The following is a 20,925-nucleotide window of genomic DNA, read 5'->3' as shown; positions in this document are numbered from 1 at the left end:
TTGCTGTGTAGGTCACAGATAATGACTGTCGGGAGTTTCAGAAAACTCAACATGTTTATAAACATGGCTTGCACCACGTGTTGCAAGAATGTTAGCAGCTGATTAGGCAATCGTATCTAGTCAGATAGATATGCATGAGAATAATGAGTTGACGTTCATTGGTAAAAGCATGTAACGTAGCTTGTCTCAGGGACTACAATTTTAGCGTATTCGTGTGATACACTTGAACGAAGGATGGAGAAGAGTGTTAGAGTTCTTGCAGCGGCAGTGCTAGGAACTGCTTCTGTCTATGCTGTCGGTATGTTTCAGTTGAATATGTACCGAATTGCGCTGGGTCACCATAGCAATATTTCTTAATTGTACATTTGATGAATTTTATGTTTTCAGTGCTAACATTTCGCCAGCTGTACAAACATTTTAAAACACAGTCGAGGAAACGTCAAAAAAGAAAAAGAACCAATCTAGAAATTCATCTCATCTCTACCCCGGAGGAATGGCAAAATCAGTTGGTGATGCTAACAGAACATCTGAAAATTATGAAGGTAGTGTTAAGTAGGATATCTATATTGAACAACAAAAGTTCCTGTGACCACTGGTGACATTGAATAAGATTTAATGCAAAGTTATGTTTTTAACCTAATCTGAAACAATTTCGGTTTGCAACAGATAAAAGACTCCTGTAAGTGTTCAAATGGTTTAATTTGCCACACTGACCTCAGAAAATGTGTGAACAAAAAACATGAACATGCCAAAATGTCAATTTACAAATCAATAGCGTGTGTGTCCACCTCAGGCGTTGCACAAAGTCCTGTGGGATATCTGTCCCTATCTGCTGGAGCATGTTTCGAAGTTCCTGGAGTGTCTTTGGAACACATGGTTGACGTTGAAGGCGCTGATCCATCTCATCCCACGTGCTCGATTGGTGAGAGATCAGGGGACCGAACCGGCCAGGGGATGACATTCACATTGTTTTGTTGAAGGGAATCCTGAACATGTTGAGCAATATGCGGCCGGGCCTTGTCATCTTGAAAGGTAATGCCTGGGCCATGACGATGCAAAAACGGTAGAACAACAGGGCCGATGATCTTGTCATGGTAGCGCTGTCCATTGAGATTTCCCTCTACCACTATCAAACGGTCCCTCTGTCTTGCTGTAATCCCACACCATACCATAACGCTGCCGCCCCCGAATCGATCTTTTTCCGTGACACAATGATTGACGCAACGTTCATGTCGACGTCGGTACACTCGAATCCGTCCATCGCTGTGGCTGAGGTGAAAACGAGACTCGTCAGTGAATAGAACTTGTCCCCACTGTATGGACCTCCAGCATAGACGGTGTCTGCACCACTGTAGACGTGCTTGATGGTGGTTTCCTGTCAAAATGGGACGCTTGGCGACAATCCCTGCACATCTGACGACGTACGTTTTGTGAAGATATTCGTCAAAGGCCAGGGATGCTTCTTGCAGTCACTGTTGCTTGCTGGAATTGATTTCGTAGGTGTGTTGTTCGAATCCAGTTGTCTTGTCAATTATTGGTTACGTGTGGCCTGCCACTCCGAGGACAGTGTCTGACTGCATTCGACTGTTGCCAACGTTGCCATAAACGCCAAATGGTGTTTCTGTGGACGTTAAATTGTCTTGCAACATCACGTTTACTCGATCCTGCTTCAAGCATACCAACGGCTCGCAGGCGCTCATTTTCGGATAGGTGTGGCATTTCGTAATGTTGAATAATTGCGTAATTTTGTTGTTTTTCTGAGTGGTTGTTGTCAGCATGATGCTAAACAATGCATATGGAATCCCATTAACGCACATGTTTTTAAACCCATTCTTGGGTAGTGAAATGCTTTGGGCTTGCATGAAAGTCAACTTTTGCATAGAATGCATGCTTTTCTGTAGCAGTTGCGTTTTTGTGTCTTGATTCCATACATGTACTACAATATTGAAAACCAAACTTTACTTGTTTGATAAATACACTAAAATATTGGTGTCACAGGAACTTTTGTTGTTGAGTATATTTTGGGAAGATTTCCACCCATAACCCCTGATTCAAATTTTACCATGGTTAAGGTACCCTAATCCTATATAAATAATTTATGATACCTCCAGGCAGGTGTTATTATTTTTAAAAATTTGAAGTCCTATAAAATACGTACTCTGTTGATTGAAGAAACAAAACTAACACAAATCTGTATTGATTTTGCTTGTTTATTGTTAAGACGTTTAGTTTATTTATTGTTAAGCCATTACACACTGATCTTTCTTGTCACATGATCTGTCACATGGTCTCCATCTCAAAATATCATGTTTTTGTAATGGTCTCCTCTCACTGGTCTCTATCATGGTGACATCTTCAGTAGCAGTGGAAGCATCAGACTTCCCCTCCACCTCATCCTGCATCACAGCCTCCACATGGTGACTGGTAGCCATAGCAACTTACACTAACTCCAGGTTCACATACTCCATGAGGCAATCCCTGACAAGAGTCGGCTGATTTCTTGGTACTGTCTTTTTACACTTATTACAATGAACCATCAGTTTGATTTTAGCTGTGGTGAGGCTGGGTGCAGGTGTACTCAGATCAGGGATCATCCTCAACTAATCCTCATTTCTCCAGAAGTTCTCAATAATTGTAATTGCCCCCCCCCCCCCATCTTTTTTTTTTTTTTAAAATGACAATGGATACATTGGACAGTAAAGACAAGATATTTAATGGATGACAACTTCTTTATTTATTACGATGTGATGTTTCGGTATAGATCCTTATATCATTGTCAAGCAACAAGAGTGACAACAGTATAAGGATCTACACAAAAATGTAAATCATAATAAATAAAGAAGTTGTTGTCCATAAATTATCTTGTCTTTACTGTTACTTACCAACTTCTAAGTCAAACAGTTATGCATGGGACCCTTTTCTCCAATTTGGGCCCATTCCTTATCCTCACTTCTCCAGTATGTGTCATTGTGTCTGGACTCTGTCTTTTTTTGTGTTTATTTGTTGTTTAACGCCGCACTCAGCAATATTCCACCTATATGACGACAGTCTGTAAATAATCAAGTCTGGACCAGACAATCCAGTGATTGACATCATGAATATCGATCCATGCTATCGGAATATGATGACATGCTTCAACCAAGTCAGCGAGCCTGACCACCCGATCCCGATTACGACAAGCATAGTCACCTTTTACAGCAAGCATGGGTTGCTGAAGACCTATTCTACCCCGGATCTTCTCAGGTCCTTTTTTATGTGGCAATGGTTAATCCTACTAATTGGAAAACAATCAAATTAACAGTTAATGATATCCCAGGGGAGAAAAGGGCCCCATGTATGAATTGTATAAACTAAATCACTGCAGATTTGTGTTAGTTTTGTTTGGAGCCATTTTCACTAAAATTTGAAGCCATTTTCTTCGAATTGCCTGAGGCCAATGTAATTGTCCATTTTCTCTATAACTTGTGTAGTGCCGAAGTAGGCCATGCATGTTTGTCCCTGTAGGGAAGGTTACCTTGCTGTTTTGATTGACTAATGTCCCCTATTTGACCCCTGTTTATTTTTCTTTATGACCTTTCTGATCTAATATGTTCCGGAAAAATTCATGTGAGCTACGGATGTGTTGGCTCAATTTTTTATGTGATTATTGCAATGTAATGTGTTGCGTCTCTAGGTTGTGGGCTTGGACTGTGAGTGGGTGTCAGATCACATGACCGGACATCGCTCCCAGGTGGCGCTGCTGCAGATGGCAACAACCTCTGGTCTGTGTCTGTTGGTGAGACTGTGTCACATGGGAAGCTTGATACCACAGACACTGAAGGACGTGTTGGCAGATCCAAGGTAGAGTTCAATACTGATAGCAGTGTATGTATCATGTACTAACTATGAGAAGTCCAGCTCTCTGTCTCACATGATACTGGTTTAGACAGTCCCTTGTGTCATGTAGATACCAGTACCACTTTTGTAATGACTGGAGACTTATCATGCCATGTACGGTGCAAACAAAATTCAGAAAAAATAGGGGAAAATAACACTGTTTTTTTAATGAATGAAAAACAGATACGTTTAACTTGACGGGATCTAGAGTTTGTTGTTGGTAGTCAATGGTTGGACACTAATTCCCCAGCAGATTCTGTTGTCTTTGTATACAATCACAAATATACAGTCACAGTCAAGAGTGTCTGTGAAGATCTGGGTTAGAATTGGCCTCCAGCAGCCCATGCAATTAACGGGATCAGGTGGTCAGGCACACTGACTTGGTTGATGCATGTCATTGTATCCAAATTGCATAGATTGATGCTCATGATAGCAGTCACTGTATTGGCTGGTCCAGACTGGATTATTTACAGACCACGGTCATATAGCTGGAATATTGCTGAGTGAGGCGTTAGACAACAAACAAATAAACAAACAAGACAACAAACAAATAAACAAACAAACACAGCCAATGGGGACAAGACAAGGACTGGTTGGCTCAGAGTCAGCCCACACACACCCACACACACACACAGAGAGCATTCATTTATGTCACTCTATAACCCCATATCACATCACCTCACCTAAAGTTTTTAATGGTAGTCTTCTCATCCCCCAAATACATTAGCACATGTATAAATGAATATTACTTGCATATTCCTGGACTGGTGAAGATCAGGGGTAGAATAGGTCTTCAGCAACCCATGTTTGCTGTAAGTGGCGACTATGCTTGTTGTAAGAGGCTACTAACGGGATCGGGTGGTCAGTCTCACTGACTTGGTTGATGCGTGTCATCGTATCCTAGTTGCGTGAATCAATGCTCATGATGTCAGTCACTGGATTGTCTGGTTCATACTCGATGATTTACAGACCGCCATCATATAGCAGGAATATTGCTGAGTGGGGCGTTAAACAACAAATAAACAAACATTGTTACAAACAAACAAACAAACAAGCAAACAGCATGTTCTTTGGACAACACCTAATTATGAAGCAGAATTGGCTAAACATTTTGTCAAAGTATAAATCATTTATTTATGTAAACAAAGTAATACCATCTTAAGCATTGTTAAGGTCCTAGCATAAGGAGATGGGTGTGATGTTGGTAACTGTCTCTGTATGTGAATATATGGTGTGATGTTGGTAACTGTCTCTGTATGTGAATATATGGTTGCCTTGCAGCATCCTTAAAGTTGGTGTAGCAGTGAAGGATGATGGGAAAAAATTGACAAAGGATTATGGGATGGTTGTTCAAGGCTGTGTTGACCTTCGGCATCTCTTGACCCGTGTCAGACATAAGTATAAGTGGTAAGTCTTGCTTCAGATTTTCCACCAGCTCTGAAAGAAGATAATTAACATAATCAGGAACTGTAGACAATACTGATGATACTTTAGTAGAAGAAGAGTTCTTATACGTTTCTTGAAGAAATCGTCATTGTGAGCTTTTGCTAAGGGTCTTTGTCTGACTCAGGTGGTTATGTATAAATGAATGAGATACTCAGTCCGTCTTCCCGAGGCAAGGGAGTTAACTGACTATAAAAGTCCAGTTTCCACCCTTGCCAAACTAGGCTGGAATAATGGGGTTATATTTTGCCTGGACTAACGAGTCCATGCACAGCCCAGTCGAAGTTCACATAACGAAATTGACATCTGGTTCGTAAACTGGCATGCAGATTTTGTTCGATTGCAGATTTTGCAAAATGTGTACTGCCGTCTCGGCATCAACAGATGTTTTCCAAACCTTTTTATGTTTTTGATCATGGTGCTCACGTGATTAGATACACTTTATAAGAAGCACTTAAGATGCGAAATAAGACCCCTTATCATGCTTATATTAGTTATTACAAAATAGATTTTGATAATCGTTCAGATCGTCTTGACTCAGTGCTTGCAAATGAGATGAGAGGTGGAATCTGATTGGTCAATAGGAGGGACATAATACATGATAGCCACTGGTGGCGCTACGATTGGGCCTCACTACTTAATTGTATTCCTTGATAAGTAAAATACTAGAATACAGTTTTTGAGTACTGTTGGACTTGGAATATTTAAGGATTTTCTGGGTGTTTTTTTTAATTTTGGAAATAAAAACGAAATGTGCTGCAAACTTCATGATGATGAGGGCAGTGCCTGAGAACCAAGACTATTATTTTTTTATTCTTACACCTACGAGGGGCGTTCAATAAGTTTTGCAACTTGGGCATTTGTGTTTACACAAACAATGTCAACTTGTGGCAGGTGTGACACTAGTCATAACATCAGGTTGACACTTGTCTTAACAAGTGCCAGACACAACAAAAAGTTAGATGTGATGGCTTCATTCACCTAAGGGTGGTCAGTGGTCACAATCATGGATTCTCTCACACATGAACAACGCGCTGTAATAAAGTTCCTTACCAAGGAGGGATACAAAGCAGAAGAAATCCCTGATCGCATGTGTGAAGTGATGGGTAAGGATGCTCCTGACTATTCCACAGTTTGCCGTCGGTTGAGAATTGCACAGGCCGCCATATGTAAATGTGGATTCGAACAGTTAAATCACCCACCCTACAGCCCAGACTTAGCCCCCAGTGACTATTTCCTGTTCCGGCAAATGAAATCTGCCCTACGTGGAAGACGCTTCCAGCAGTGTCCAGGATGACGAGGACATAAAGGCTGCCACAGAGGGGTGGTCAGAGAGCCAATCTGTGGATTTCTATAAAAGTGGTATTAAAACCTTGAAGGACAAATGGAATGAATAAGTGTATTGAGGTGAATGGAGATTATATTGAAAAATAAAAGTGCAAAAGATAATCTGCGACTTGGTCTTATATTGAAGTTGCAAAACTTATTGAACGCCCCTTGTACATCTTGTGTTTGGTGAGTTTTACTTGGTGTCCTCTGTCAGTACATTGTTCTTCTCTTGCTGCAGTGACGCCAGCCTCCAGGGTCTGGCTGAGGGGGTCCTGGGGGTGACGATGGACAAGAGGAGGGAGATACGCTGCAGTGACTGGGAGGCCCACACCCTCTCTGCGGAGCAGGTGGGTGACTGCTCTTTGAGGTTGGGGTGGCCTCTATTTGTCTACAAAGTCAGGGTGCCGTCTACTAGTCTACAAAGTCAGGGTGCCGTCTACTAGTCTACAAAGTCAGGGTGCTGTCTACTAGTCTACAAAGTCAGGGTGCCGTCTACTAGTCTACAAAGTCAGGGTGCTGTCTACTAGTCTACAAAGTCAGGGTGCTGTCTACTAGTCTACAAAGTCAGGGTGCTGTCTACTAGTCTACAAAGTCAGGGTGCCGTCTACTAGTCTACAAAGTCAGGGTGCCGTCTACTAGTCTACATAGTCAGGGTGCTCTCAAATAGTCTACAAAGTCAGGGTGCCGTCTACTAGTCTACATAGTCAGGGTGCTGTCTACTAGTCTACAAAGTCAGGGTGCCGTCTACTAGTCTACATAGTCAGGGTGCTTTCTACTAGTCTACAAAGTCAGGGTGCCGTCTACTAGTCTACATAGTCAGGGTGCTTTCTACTAGTCTACAAAGTCAGGGTGCTGTCTACTAGTCTACAAAGTCAGGGTGCTGTCTACTAGTCTACATAGTCAGGGTGCTTTCTACTAGTCTACAAAGTCAGGGTGCTGTCTACTAGTCTACAAAGTCAGGGTGCTGTCTACTAGTCTACAAAGTCAGGGTGCTTTCTACTAGTCTACAAAGTCAGGGTGCTGTCTACTAGTCTACAAAGTCAGGGTGCCGTCTACTAGTCTACATAGTCAGGGTGCTTTCTACTAGTCTACAAAGTCAGGGTGCCGTCTACTAGTCTACATAGTCAGGGTGCTTTCTACTAGTCTACAAAGTCAGGGTGCTGTCTACTAGTCTACAAAGTCAGGCTGCTTTCTACTAACCTACAATGTCGGGGTGCTCTCAACTAGTCTACAAAGTCAGGGTGCTGTCTACTAGTCTACAAAGTCAGGCTGCTTTCTATTAACCTACATAGTCGGCATGCTGTCTACTAGTCTACAAAGTCGGCATGCTGTCTACTAGTCTACAAAGGTCAGAGTGGACTGTACTAGTTTTTTAGGTCAGTGTGACCTCTACTAGTCTACAAGTTAAGGAATGTTTTTTACTTGGTTGATTGTCATCATACCACGATGTACAGATTGCTGCACGTGATAGGTCAATCGCTGACCGAAGTTTCATAATTAACTAGCTGTTCACGTGTTTCATCTTAGTGGTAAATGTCTGCGCCCCTGCATCACTTCACGACTGTCACCTACGCCTTGCTATAACCATGGTAACTGAAATATACAATAGCGTAAGCCCAACTTTTTCAATCACTCCAGGTGGACTATGCCGCGGCTGACGGTCAGGTGGGCGTCGACGTCTTCACTAAGCTGGTGCTGACTAAGCTGACCGGTGGTGACCCTGGCGACCTGGTGTGGAGCATGCAGGGAGTCGACCGGGAGGACGTCTGGAGACTGGCCAGGGCCATGTGCCAGGGCATTGTGGACATCGGCTACCGGCATTCAGGCACACCACGCAGATCACAGGTAGGAGCTCCACACACTGTACAGATAACAGGTAGGAGGTCCACACACAGTACTGAACACAGGTAGGCGCTCCACACACTGTACAGATCACCGGTAGGAGCTCCACACACTGTACTGAACACAGGTAGGAGCTCCACACACAGTACTGAACACAGGTAGGCGCTCCACACACTGTACAGATCACCGGTAGGAGCTCCACACACTGTACTGAACACAGGTAGGAGCTCCACACACTGTACAGATCACAGGTAGGAGCTCCACACACCGTACAGAACACAGGCAGGAGCTCCACACACTGTACAGAACACAGGTAGGAGCTCCACACACTGTACAGAACACAGGTAGGAGTTCCACACACTGTACAGAACACAGGTAGGAGCTCCACACACCTTACAGAACACAGGTAGGAGCTCCACACACTGTACAGAACACAGGTAGGAGCTCCACACACTGTACTGAACAAAGGTAGGAGCTCCACACACTGTACAGATCACAGGTAGGAGCTCCACACACTGTACAGAACACAGGTAGGAGCTCCACACACCGTACAGAACACAGGTAGGAGCTCCACACACTGTACAGAACACAGGTAGGAGCTCCACACACTGTACAGAACACAGGTAGGAGCTCCACACACTGTACAAACACAGGTAGGAGCTCCACACACTGTACAAACACAGGTAGGAGCTCCACACACCACGCAGAACACAGGTAGGAGCTCCACACACTGTACAGAACACAGGTAGGAGCTCCACACACCACGCAAAACACAGGTAGGAGCTCCACACACCGTACAGATCACAGGTAGGAGCTCCACACACCACGCAGAACACAGGTAGGAGCTCCATACACCACGCAGATCACAGGTAGGAGCTCCACACACCACGCAGAACACAGGTAGGAGCTCCACACACTGTACAGAACACAGGTAGGAGATCCACACACTGTACAAACACATATCCCATGACAGATAAGTATCTGATGGATTGTTGCAGACATCTGCGAAGCAGACGGAGAAGCCCGGCGTTGAGAAAGGACGTGCCTACTCCGCCCGGGCTCGACCTCTGTACCACAACTGCCAGCTCCAGGCTCCCGACGGACAGCCGCTGTGTACGTGTGACATCCGCAAGGCGGAGTGGTACATAGAGAAACAGCTGGGAGGTGAGATAGCGAGGCAGTCATGTCTTGTGAGTAGGAACAGCTGGGAGGTGAGATAGCGAGGCAGTCATGTCTTGTGAGTAGAAACAGCTGGGAGGTGAGATAGTGAGGCAGTCATGTCTTGTGAGTAGAAACAGCTGGGTGGTGAGATAGTGAGGCAGTCATGACCTGTTAGTAGAAACAGCTGGGAGGTGAGATAGCGAGGCAGTCATGACCTGTCAGTAGAAACAGCTGGGAGGTGAGATAGCGAGGCAGTCATGACCTGTTAGTAGAAACAGCTGGGAGGTGAGATAGCGAGGCAGTCATGACCTGTTAGTAGAAACAGCTGGGAGGTGAGATAGCGAGGCAGTCATGACCTGTTAGTAGAAACAGCTGGGAGGTGAGATAGCGAGGCAGTCATGTCTTGTGAGTAGAAACAGCTGGGAGGTGAGATAGCGAGGCAGTCATGTCTTGTGAGTAGAAACAGCTGGGAGGTGAGATAGCGAGGCAGTCATGACCTGTTAGTAGAAACAGCTGGGAGGTGAGATAGCGAGGCAGTCATGTCTTGTGAGTAGAAACAGCTGGGAGGTGAGATAGCGAGGCAGTCATGTCTTGTGAGTAGAAACAGCTGGGAGGTGAGATAGCGAGGCAGTCATGTCTTGTTCCAGATATATTCACACTACTGCAGACAAGTTACCAGGGTAATATATATTCACACTATTGTGGATAAGTAACCATGGGAACAGAGATATTCACACTATTGTAGACAAGTTACCATGGTAAGAGATATATTCACACTATTGCAGACAAGTTACCATGGTAACAGATATATTCACACTATTGCAGACAAGGTGTGTGACATGCCTCTGACCGTGCGTCTGAGGTTTGAGCCATCAGGTCGTCCCGAGTCAGAGAGCAACTACTACCTCCAGGAGAAGGAGAACATCTGCGTCGTGTGCGGCAACAACGACACCTACACCAGGAAGTTTGTCGTACCCCAGGAGTACCGCAAGTATGTACTGTGTACAGAGGCTTCTTCCCATTCCTCCTCCCTGATTGTAAATTGAGATGGGTTCACCAGTCTACATTGTAAATGTTTAAATCCTGTATCAGAAATGGTGATGTAGCGGAGTGTATCATTGTTCACTCTATCAATCACTGGTCTGTCTGGTCCTGAATCAGTCTGGATGCCCTTGGTCTAAGGCTCCTGGATTGGATGTGCAGTTGCATCCCTTAGCTATACCAGAAGCTGCTGTTTGAGGGTTTGAATTCAGGATTCGCCTCGATTTTGAGCCATGATCTTTCATCGCTATTCCCACACAAACACCCACACAAACACCCACTCAATCACTCACACAAACACCCACACAAACACCCACTCAATCACCCAAATTAACACCCACACAAACACCCAATCAATCACCCACACAAACACCCACTCAATCACCCACACTAACATCCACACTAACATCCACACAAACACCCACACAAACACTCACACAAACACCCACTCAATCACCCACTCAATCACCCACACAAACACCCACTCAATCACCCACACTAACATTCACACAAACACCCACACAAACATCCACACTAACACCCACACAAACACCCACACAAACACTCACACAAACACCCACACAAACACTCACACAAACACTCACACACACACCCACACAAACACCCACACAAACACTCACACAAACACCCACACAAACACTCACACAAACACCCACTCAATCACCCACTCAATCACCCACACAAACACCCACTCAATCACCCAAATTAACACCCACACAAACACCCAATCAATCACCCACACAAACACCCACTCAATCACCCACACTAACATCCACACTAACATCCACACAAACACCCACACAAACACTCACACAAACACCCACTCAATCACCCACTCAATCACCCACACAAACACCCACTCAATCACCCACACTAACATTCACACAAACACCCACACAAACATCCACACTAACACCCACACAAACACCCACACAAACACTCACACAAACACCCACACAAACACCCACACAAACACTCACACACACACTCACACACAAACACAGACAAACACTCACACAAACACCCACACAAACACTCACACAAACACCCACACAAACACCCACACAAACACCCACACAATCACCCACACAAACACTCACACAAACACCCACACAAACACCCACACAAACACCCACACAAACACTCACACAAAAACCCACACAAACACCTGCACAAAAACCCACACAAACACTCAATCAATCACCCACACAAACACTCACACACACACCCACACAAACACTCACACAAACACCCACACAATCACCCACACAAACACCCACACTAACACCCACACACACAACCACACTAACACCCACACAAACACCCACACACACACTCACACAAACACCCACACAAACACCCACACTCACACACACACTCACACACACAACCACACTAACACCCACACAATCACCCACACAAACACTCAATCAATCACCCACACAAACACCCACACAAACACCCACACTAACACCCACACACACAACCACACTAACACCCACACAAACACCCACACAAACACCCACACAAACACTCACACTAACACCCACACAAACACTCACACAAACACTCAATCAATCACCCACACAAACACTCACACAAACACCCACACAAACACTCACACAAACACTCAATCAATCACCCACACAAACACTCACACAAACACCCACACAAACACTCACACAAACACTCAATCAATCACCCACACAAACACCCACACAAACACCCACACAAACACTCACACAAACACTCAATCAATCACCCACACAAACACTCACACAAACACCCACACAAACACTCACACAAACACTCAATCAATCACCCACACAAACACCCACACAAACACCCACACAAACACTCACACAAACACTCAATCAATCACCCACACAAACACTCACACAAACACTCAATCAATCACCCACACAAACACTCACACAAACACCCACACAAACACCCACACAAACACTCACACAAACACCCACACAAACACCCACACAAACACCCACACAAACACTCACACAAAAACCCACACAAACACTCAATCAATCACCCACACAAACACTCACACAAACACCCACACAAACACCCACACAAACACTCACACAAACACCTGCACAAAAACCCACACAAACACTCAATCAATCACCCACACAAACACCCACACAAACACCCACACAAACACTCACACAAACACCCACACAATCACCCACACAAACACCCACACTAACACTCACACAAACACCCACACAAACACCCACACAAACACTCACACAAACACTCAATCAATCACCCACACAAACACTCACACAAACACCCACACAAACACCCACACAAACACTCACACAAACACCCACACAAACACCCACACAAACACCCACACAAACACTCACACAAAAACCCACACAAACACCTGCACAAAAACCCACACAAACACCCACACAAACACTCACACAAACACTCAATCAATCACCCACACAAACACTCACACAAACACCCACACAAACACCCACACAAACACTCACACAAACACCCACACAAACACCCACACAAACACTCACACAAACACCCACACAAACACCCACACAAACACCCACACAAACACTCACACAAACACCCACACAAACACTCACACAAACACCCACACAATCACCCACACAAACACCCACACTAACACCCACACACACAACCACACTAACACCCACACAAACACTCACACAAACACCCACACAAACACCCACACAAACACTCACACAAACACCCACACAATCACCCACACAAACACCCACACTACACCCACACACACAACCACACTAACACCCACACAAACACCCACACTAACACCCACACAAACACCCACACAAACACTCACACAAACACCCACACAAACACCCACACAAACACTCACACAAACACCCACACAAACACCCACACAAACACTCACACAAACACCCACACAAACACTCACACAAACACCCACACAAACACCCACACAAACACTCACACAAAAACCCACACAAACACCCACACAAACACTCACACAAACACCCACACAAACACCCACACAAACACCCACACTAACACCCACACAAACACCCACACAAACACTCACACAAACACCCACACAAACACCCACACAAACACCCACACAAACACTCACACAAACACCCACACAAACACCCACACAAACACTCACACACACACTCACACACAAACACAGACAAACACTCACACAAACACCCACACAAACACCCACACAAACACTCACACAAACACCCACACAAACACTCACACAAACACTCACACAAACACCCACACAAACACTCACACAAACACCCACACAATCACCCACACAAACACCCACACACACAACCACACTAACACCCACACAAACACCCACACTAACACCCACACAAACACCCACACAAACACTCACACAAACACCCACACAAACACCCACACAAACACTCACACAAACACCCACACAAACACCCACACAAACACTCACACAAACACTCACACAAACACCCACACAAACACTCACACAAACACTCAATCAATCACCCACACAAACACTCACACAAACACCCACACAAACACTCACACAAACACCCACACAAACACCCACACAAACACTCACACAAACACCCACACAAACAATCACACAAACACCCACACAATCACCCACACAAACACTCACACAAACACCCACACAAACACTCACACAAACACTCAATCAATCACCCACACAAACACCCACACAAACACTCACACAAACACCCACACAAACACCCACACAAACACTCACACAAACACCCACACAAACACCCACACAAACACTCACACAAACACTCACACAAACACCCACACAAACACTCACACAAACACTCAATCAATCACCCACACAAACACTCACACAAACACCCACACAAACACTCACACAAAAATCCACACAATCACCCACACAAACACTCACACAAACACTCAATCAATCACCCACACAAACACCCACACAAACACTCACACAAACACCCACACAAACACCCACACAAACACTCAGACAAACACCCACACAAACACCCACACAAACACTCACACAAACACTCACACAAACACCCACACAAACACTCAATCAATCACCCACACAAACACTCACACAAACACCCACACAAACACTCACACAAAAACCCACACAAACACCTGCACAAAAACCCACACAAACACTCAATCAATCACCCACACAAACACTCACACAAACACCCACACAAACACTCACACAAACACCCACACAATCACCCACACAAACACCCACACTAACACCCACACAAACACCCACACAAACACTCACACAAACACCCACACAAACACCCACACAAACACTCACACAAACACAGACAAACACCCACACAAACACTCACACAAACACCTACACAAACACCCACACAAACACCCACACAATCACCCACACAAACACCTACACAAACACCCACACAAACACCCACACTAACACCCACACAAACACTCACACAAACACCCACACAAACACCCACACAAACACCTGCACAAAAACCCACACAAACACTCAATCAATCACCCACACAAACACTCACACAAACACCCACACAAACACTCACACAAACACCCACACAATCACCCACACAAACACCCAGACTAACACCCACACAAACACCCACACAAACACTCACACAAACACCCACACAAACACCCACACAAACACTCACACAAACACAGACAAACACTCACACACAAACACAGACAAACACCCACACAAACACCCACACAAACACTCACACAAACACCCACACAAACACCCACACAAACACCCACACAATCACCCACACAAACACTCACACAAACACCCACACAAACACCCACACAAACACCCACACAAACACCCAATCAATCACCCACACAAACACCCACACAAACACCCAATCAATCACCCACACAAACACTCACACAAACACTCACACAAACACCCACACAAACACCCACACAAACACCCACACAAACACCCACACAAACACTCACACAAAAACCCACACAAACACCTGCACAAAAACCCACACAAACACTCAATCAATCACCCACACAAACACTCACACAAACACTCACACAAACACCCACACAAACACCCACACAAACACCCACACAATCACCCACACAAACACCCACACTAACACCCACACAAACACCCACACAAACACTCACACAAACACCCACACAAACACCCACACAAACACTCACACACACACTCACACACAAACACAGACAAACACTCACACAAACACCCACACAAACACTCACACAAACACCCACACAAACACCCACACAAACACTCACACAAACACCCACACAAACACCCACACAATCACCCACACAAACACTCACACAAACACCCACACAAACACCCACACAAACACCCACACAAACACCCACACAATCACCCACACAAACACTCACACAAACACCCACACAAACACCCACACAAACACTCACACAAAAACCCACACAAACACCTGCACAAACACCCACACAAACACTCAATCAATCACCCACACAAACACTCACACAAACACCCACACAAACACTCACACAAACACCCACACAATCACCCACACAAACACCCACACTAACACCCACACACACAACCACACTAACACCCACACAAACACCCACACACACACGAACACACATACACACCCACACAAACACTAACACAAACACCCACACAAACACTCAAACAAACACACACACAAACAAACACACACACACACAAACAAACACTAACACAAACACTCAACACACACAAACAAACACACACACAAACACCCACATACACAAACACACACACAAACAAACACAAACACAAACACCCATCAGCAAATGACTGTATATTTCTTGATCTAAATGACATGTATGTCTAACATGACAACACCTTCCAGATACTTCCCGCCACTATTGAAGGACCACAGGTCACATGACGTCCTGCTGCTGTGTCCTCCGTGCCACCAGGTGAGCTCCAACCATGATGCCATTCTGCGCCAGGACTTGGCGGTGGAGTGTGACGCCCCCATCGACTCCGGACCTGGATGTCGCAGTGTTCAGAACCAGGACCTCATGAAGATCAGATCAGCGGCCAAGTGAGTGCTGGGACCCACAGCTAAGGCCACACCATGAACTGTTCCTGCTTTACTCCTTAATGCATTTACTGCTTACTTGTGACAGAAAAGCGGTGATGGGTCCAGCTGAAGAGAAAGTTGTTCCACTTACAGAAGCAGGGCCCCCAATCATCAGCTGCCACATCATTCCCCAATGACTCTTGTTTTGATACAGAAATCAAATGTGCTGCTCCGAATGCTTCACCCACTTGTCCCGAAAATTTAGACACCACCAGGTTCACTAGTGATTAGAGTGAGTGAGTGAGTATGGTTTTACGCCGCTTTTAGCAATATTCCAGTAATATCACGGCGGGAGGACACCAGAAATGGGCTTCGCTAATTGTACCCATGTCAGGAATCGAACCGGGGTCTTCGATGTGACGAGCAAACGCTTTAACCACTAGGCTACCCGACCGCCCCACTAGTGATTAAAAAGCTCATCTCAATTGAGGAATCAAATTGGATTAAAACCTCTGATCTCAAAAAGATGGCAGTGTGATTTGATGCTTTTAGATTAGTGTATTTGGGGCTTGTTCTGTTTCATAATCCTTTGTGTTAATGGGCTGGGATAATTGTTAGTTTCACAGTGACAACTTTTGTTAAGCGTTGGTACAGTATTGATAAAGGTAATTTGCTGACAATATTCATTGTATCTATTTTCATAGAGCCTTAACACTTAGCAGAGCCCAGATACCTGAAGCTAGAGTAAATGTGTTGGAAAAGACATTGATGGACTTCTATGGAGTTACCTCCCTTACCGATGATCTGTTGGAGATGGCCGTCAATATGGACACCAGGTAAGTAAGTGAGGGAGTGAGTATAGTTTTACAAACTTTAGCAATATTCCAGCAATATCGCAGCAGGGGACACCAGAAATGGGCTTCACACATTGTACCCATGTAGGGAATCGAGCCCAGGTCTACGGCGTGATAATCGAATGCGTTAACCACTGGGTTACCCCATCGCCAGTAGCCAGAGCAAGAGGATATACCAATGGTTAAACTGAAACAGTGTTTGCCTTGAACTAATACCAATTCATTTTGTTGATTTTGACCCCCTGACCTTCATAGACAATCACCCAGCCTTCATTGCAGACCCGTGAAGATCAGGGTTAGAATAGGTCTTCAGCAACCCATGCTTGCTGTAAAGGCAACTATGCTTGGTGTATGAGGCGACTAACGGGATCGGGTGATCAGGCTCGCTGACTTGGTTGATCCATGGCATTATATCCCAATTGTGTAGATCAGTCCTCATGATATCAATCACTAGATTGTCTTGTCCAGACTCAATTATTTACAGACTGTCATCATATGGTTGGAATATTGCCGAGTGCGGCGATAAACAACAAACAAATAAACAAAACAAACCGCTTCCTTGCACCTATCTTAATAAATCGAGATGCACGTGGAACACATTGACGTGTGTGTACCTTCAGTAAAATACACCCCAACTTTATTCCATATACTCTTATGACAGTCCTTACATGTATATCTTATTACCAATGTCATTACATATTTTAAGGTTCACAATTTAATGTAATAAAAAAAAAAGAAGCAGATTAGATATATGTGGGAGAGTTTTTCATGTTAAGTTTTCAGTTCAAGTCTTTGAAGGGCATTTAGAAGTGATACACATAAGGAAGAGAATTTATTGATGTCAACTTCTTTATCATGAGGAACATTGGACTTTTGAAACTAACCTTCAGTACTGTTCACACCTCACCATCCTCCAATCAAACCATGTGGATGACATATGGGAAATACTTGAAACATATTTCCTCATTGTGCAGGAAACGTCAATATCTCCTAAAATGTAATAATGTCATGTTATCAGAAATATATGGGTTTTTGTAAAGTCCGTGTGTGGGACTACGTCTCCCTGATTGTTGGTAAACTCGGGTGATAGATAATTTAAAGGTGCCAAGGACATTTTCTCTAATTCTGACCCCCCGCGGGGATTCCTGGTTAGAATATTTGGGGCAGAGCAACCTATGCTGTTTGTAAGTGGCGACTAAAGGATCAGTGACTCAGTTGATTGCTTTTGTTTGTTTGTTGTTTAAAGCCGCACTGAGCAATATTCCAGCTATATGACGGCAGTCTGTAAAGAATCAAGTCTGAACCAGACAATCTAGTGATTGACATCATGAGCTTCGATCCATTCAATTGGGATACGATGACATGCATCAACCAAGTCAGCAAGCCTGACCACCCATTCCCCTTAGTGGTCGATTGCCTGTCACTGACGTGGATTGTTGCTCACAATATCAATCACTTGCTTATCTAGTCTATGGACTATTGCTGAGCACAGAGTTGAGCAACAAACACATCTAATACTGACCTTAAGGGGTTGTCAGTCATGGTATACCAGCTCAAGACCCACTGTTGTAATATTTCTCTGTTGTACTGAGACCGTCATTGTGTGGGAAGAAGATGCTTCTCTGATACCATTCTTGTCTGTTGCAGAATCTTCAACTCAGATTACGTGCCGCACGGGAAAAAGGTGGTTGAGCATTTCAAACAGAAGGCGGAACTGTGGGCTTTTGAAAGACGATGGAGAAAAAACTTTGTGGAGACCATGAAGCCCCAGTTTCTCCCTCCTCTCTGGTCCATCGAGCATCATCATAATGGAGTCCAGTCCACGCACTAGCGTCGGAACACCCCGAGTGAATGTTGGTATACACCACAGTCAGCAGTAGTCCAGCCACATCACGTTGCCCTGGTAACTAAGTCTGGAACAGGCACACCGGTGGGGGAAGGGTCGGGACACTGACACGCAATCACCCAAGTCACGGAGTCAACTCTTAACTTGGATTCCTGCAGGATGGAACAGCACCATCTCTGCTGTCTGTTCATGGAGCACTCTATGGGGGTATGGTGGAACAAGGTTGTCCAGCAGTCTGGGTCCAGCACTTGCATCTATTACCCAGCCCCGGATTTGTTGACAATGGGTTTCAATCCTTGGTCCTTCCTTGGTTTGTCGGTACCATGCTTGTGAGTATCAGTGGTAAATGTGGAGAATCTGCATCACTTTCTGGTCTGTGGGGATTCTGGATTAGATTTAGTCTCAGGGCCCAATTACCCTGAGTGATGGATGCTCTTGTAACTTCTATACTTTAACATAGTAGCGCTACGACTGTCCCAAGTCTATCGTTTTAGTGAAACGGGACCTAGGGACGTATGCTGGTCACAAGAGGAGACTTTATGGATCCAGTGACTGATAGGGTGTCATCGCACCCTGATGGCATGGATTGTTGAGCATGAATATAAATCACTGGATTGTCTGATCCAGACTCCATTAAATAGAGACTGCTGTCATATAGCTGGAATATTGCTGAATGCGGAGTTAAACAAGAAATGAAATAGATAGAACTGAAATACTGAAGAAAACTCTAGCCGTCTAAGCGTTGCAATCTTCTGTACAGAGTTGCGTCCATTAGGCATGCCAGAAACTTGTGATGGTAGGTTTGAATCCCACATTCGTTGAAAGGTTTCTGGGTGAATCAGCACCATACCTGTGCACATTGCTTTCACCAAGGTGGTAACATCTCGGACCTGCATCATTTTGGAATTCTCCCCATATTAAGCTGACATGGCGTGATATAATTGAAATACTGTTCAAAGGGACGTTAAATACACCTCGCTCCCGTTTTGTCAAAAGGCTCAATAAATTTCTCCAAATGTCTAATTGACACTGGACATTTTTGTTTATTGTCAACATAACTTATGAATAATCAGTTCTGTAGTATTTATTTTTGTAAATAAACACAAGACTTGTATGCTATTGTATAATTTTATTCACATCTACCTGCAGTATTGTGTTAGTCTATGTCACACTCCATCTACATTATTAACTAACGTCACATGATCATACATAGTATTGCACACACATCACCAACAATCTGACAGGTCAGCACAACGTGTACTTCCACAGAGTCAGTCGTACACAAACACAGGAATCTGGAAGTATTGACAGGAGGACCAACAAGTAGTCTGCTGTCAACATGGCGTCCGTAGACTTGTGACTATCCCTGCAC

The 20,925-nt window shown here is 44.6% G+C and overlaps 1 protein-coding gene across 1 annotated transcript; it reads left to right on the top strand.

The window, feature by feature from the left end:
- The first annotated feature begins 21 nt into the window (after positions 1-21).
- LOC139452415 (exonuclease 3'-5' domain-containing protein 2-like) lies at positions 22-20,623 on the top strand. Its single transcript, XM_071233886.1, has 11 exons — positions 22-298; positions 388-542; positions 3,674-3,840; positions 5,158-5,283; positions 6,887-6,995; positions 8,287-8,493; positions 9,489-9,654; positions 10,477-10,642; positions 16,677-16,874; positions 17,558-17,689; positions 19,355-20,623. Exons 1-11 carry the CDS (start codon positions 235-237, stop codon positions 19,536-19,538), a joined length of 1,674 nt encoding a protein of 557 aa, XP_071089987.1. The 5' UTR covers positions 22-234; the 3' UTR covers positions 19,539-20,623.
- Positions 20,624-20,925: the final 302 nt, after the last annotated feature.

The sequence above is a fragment of the Haliotis cracherodii genome, unplaced genomic scaffold (assembly GCF_022045235.1).
Source record: "Haliotis cracherodii isolate W230 unplaced genomic scaffold, xgHalCrac1.p SCAF_9, whole genome shotgun sequence".
Taxonomy (NCBI): Eukaryota; Metazoa; Mollusca; class Gastropoda; order Lepetellida; family Haliotidae; genus Haliotis; species Haliotis cracherodii.
Note: the sequence above shows the minus strand (reverse complement) of the source record. Positions and strands in the feature narration are given on the sequence as shown.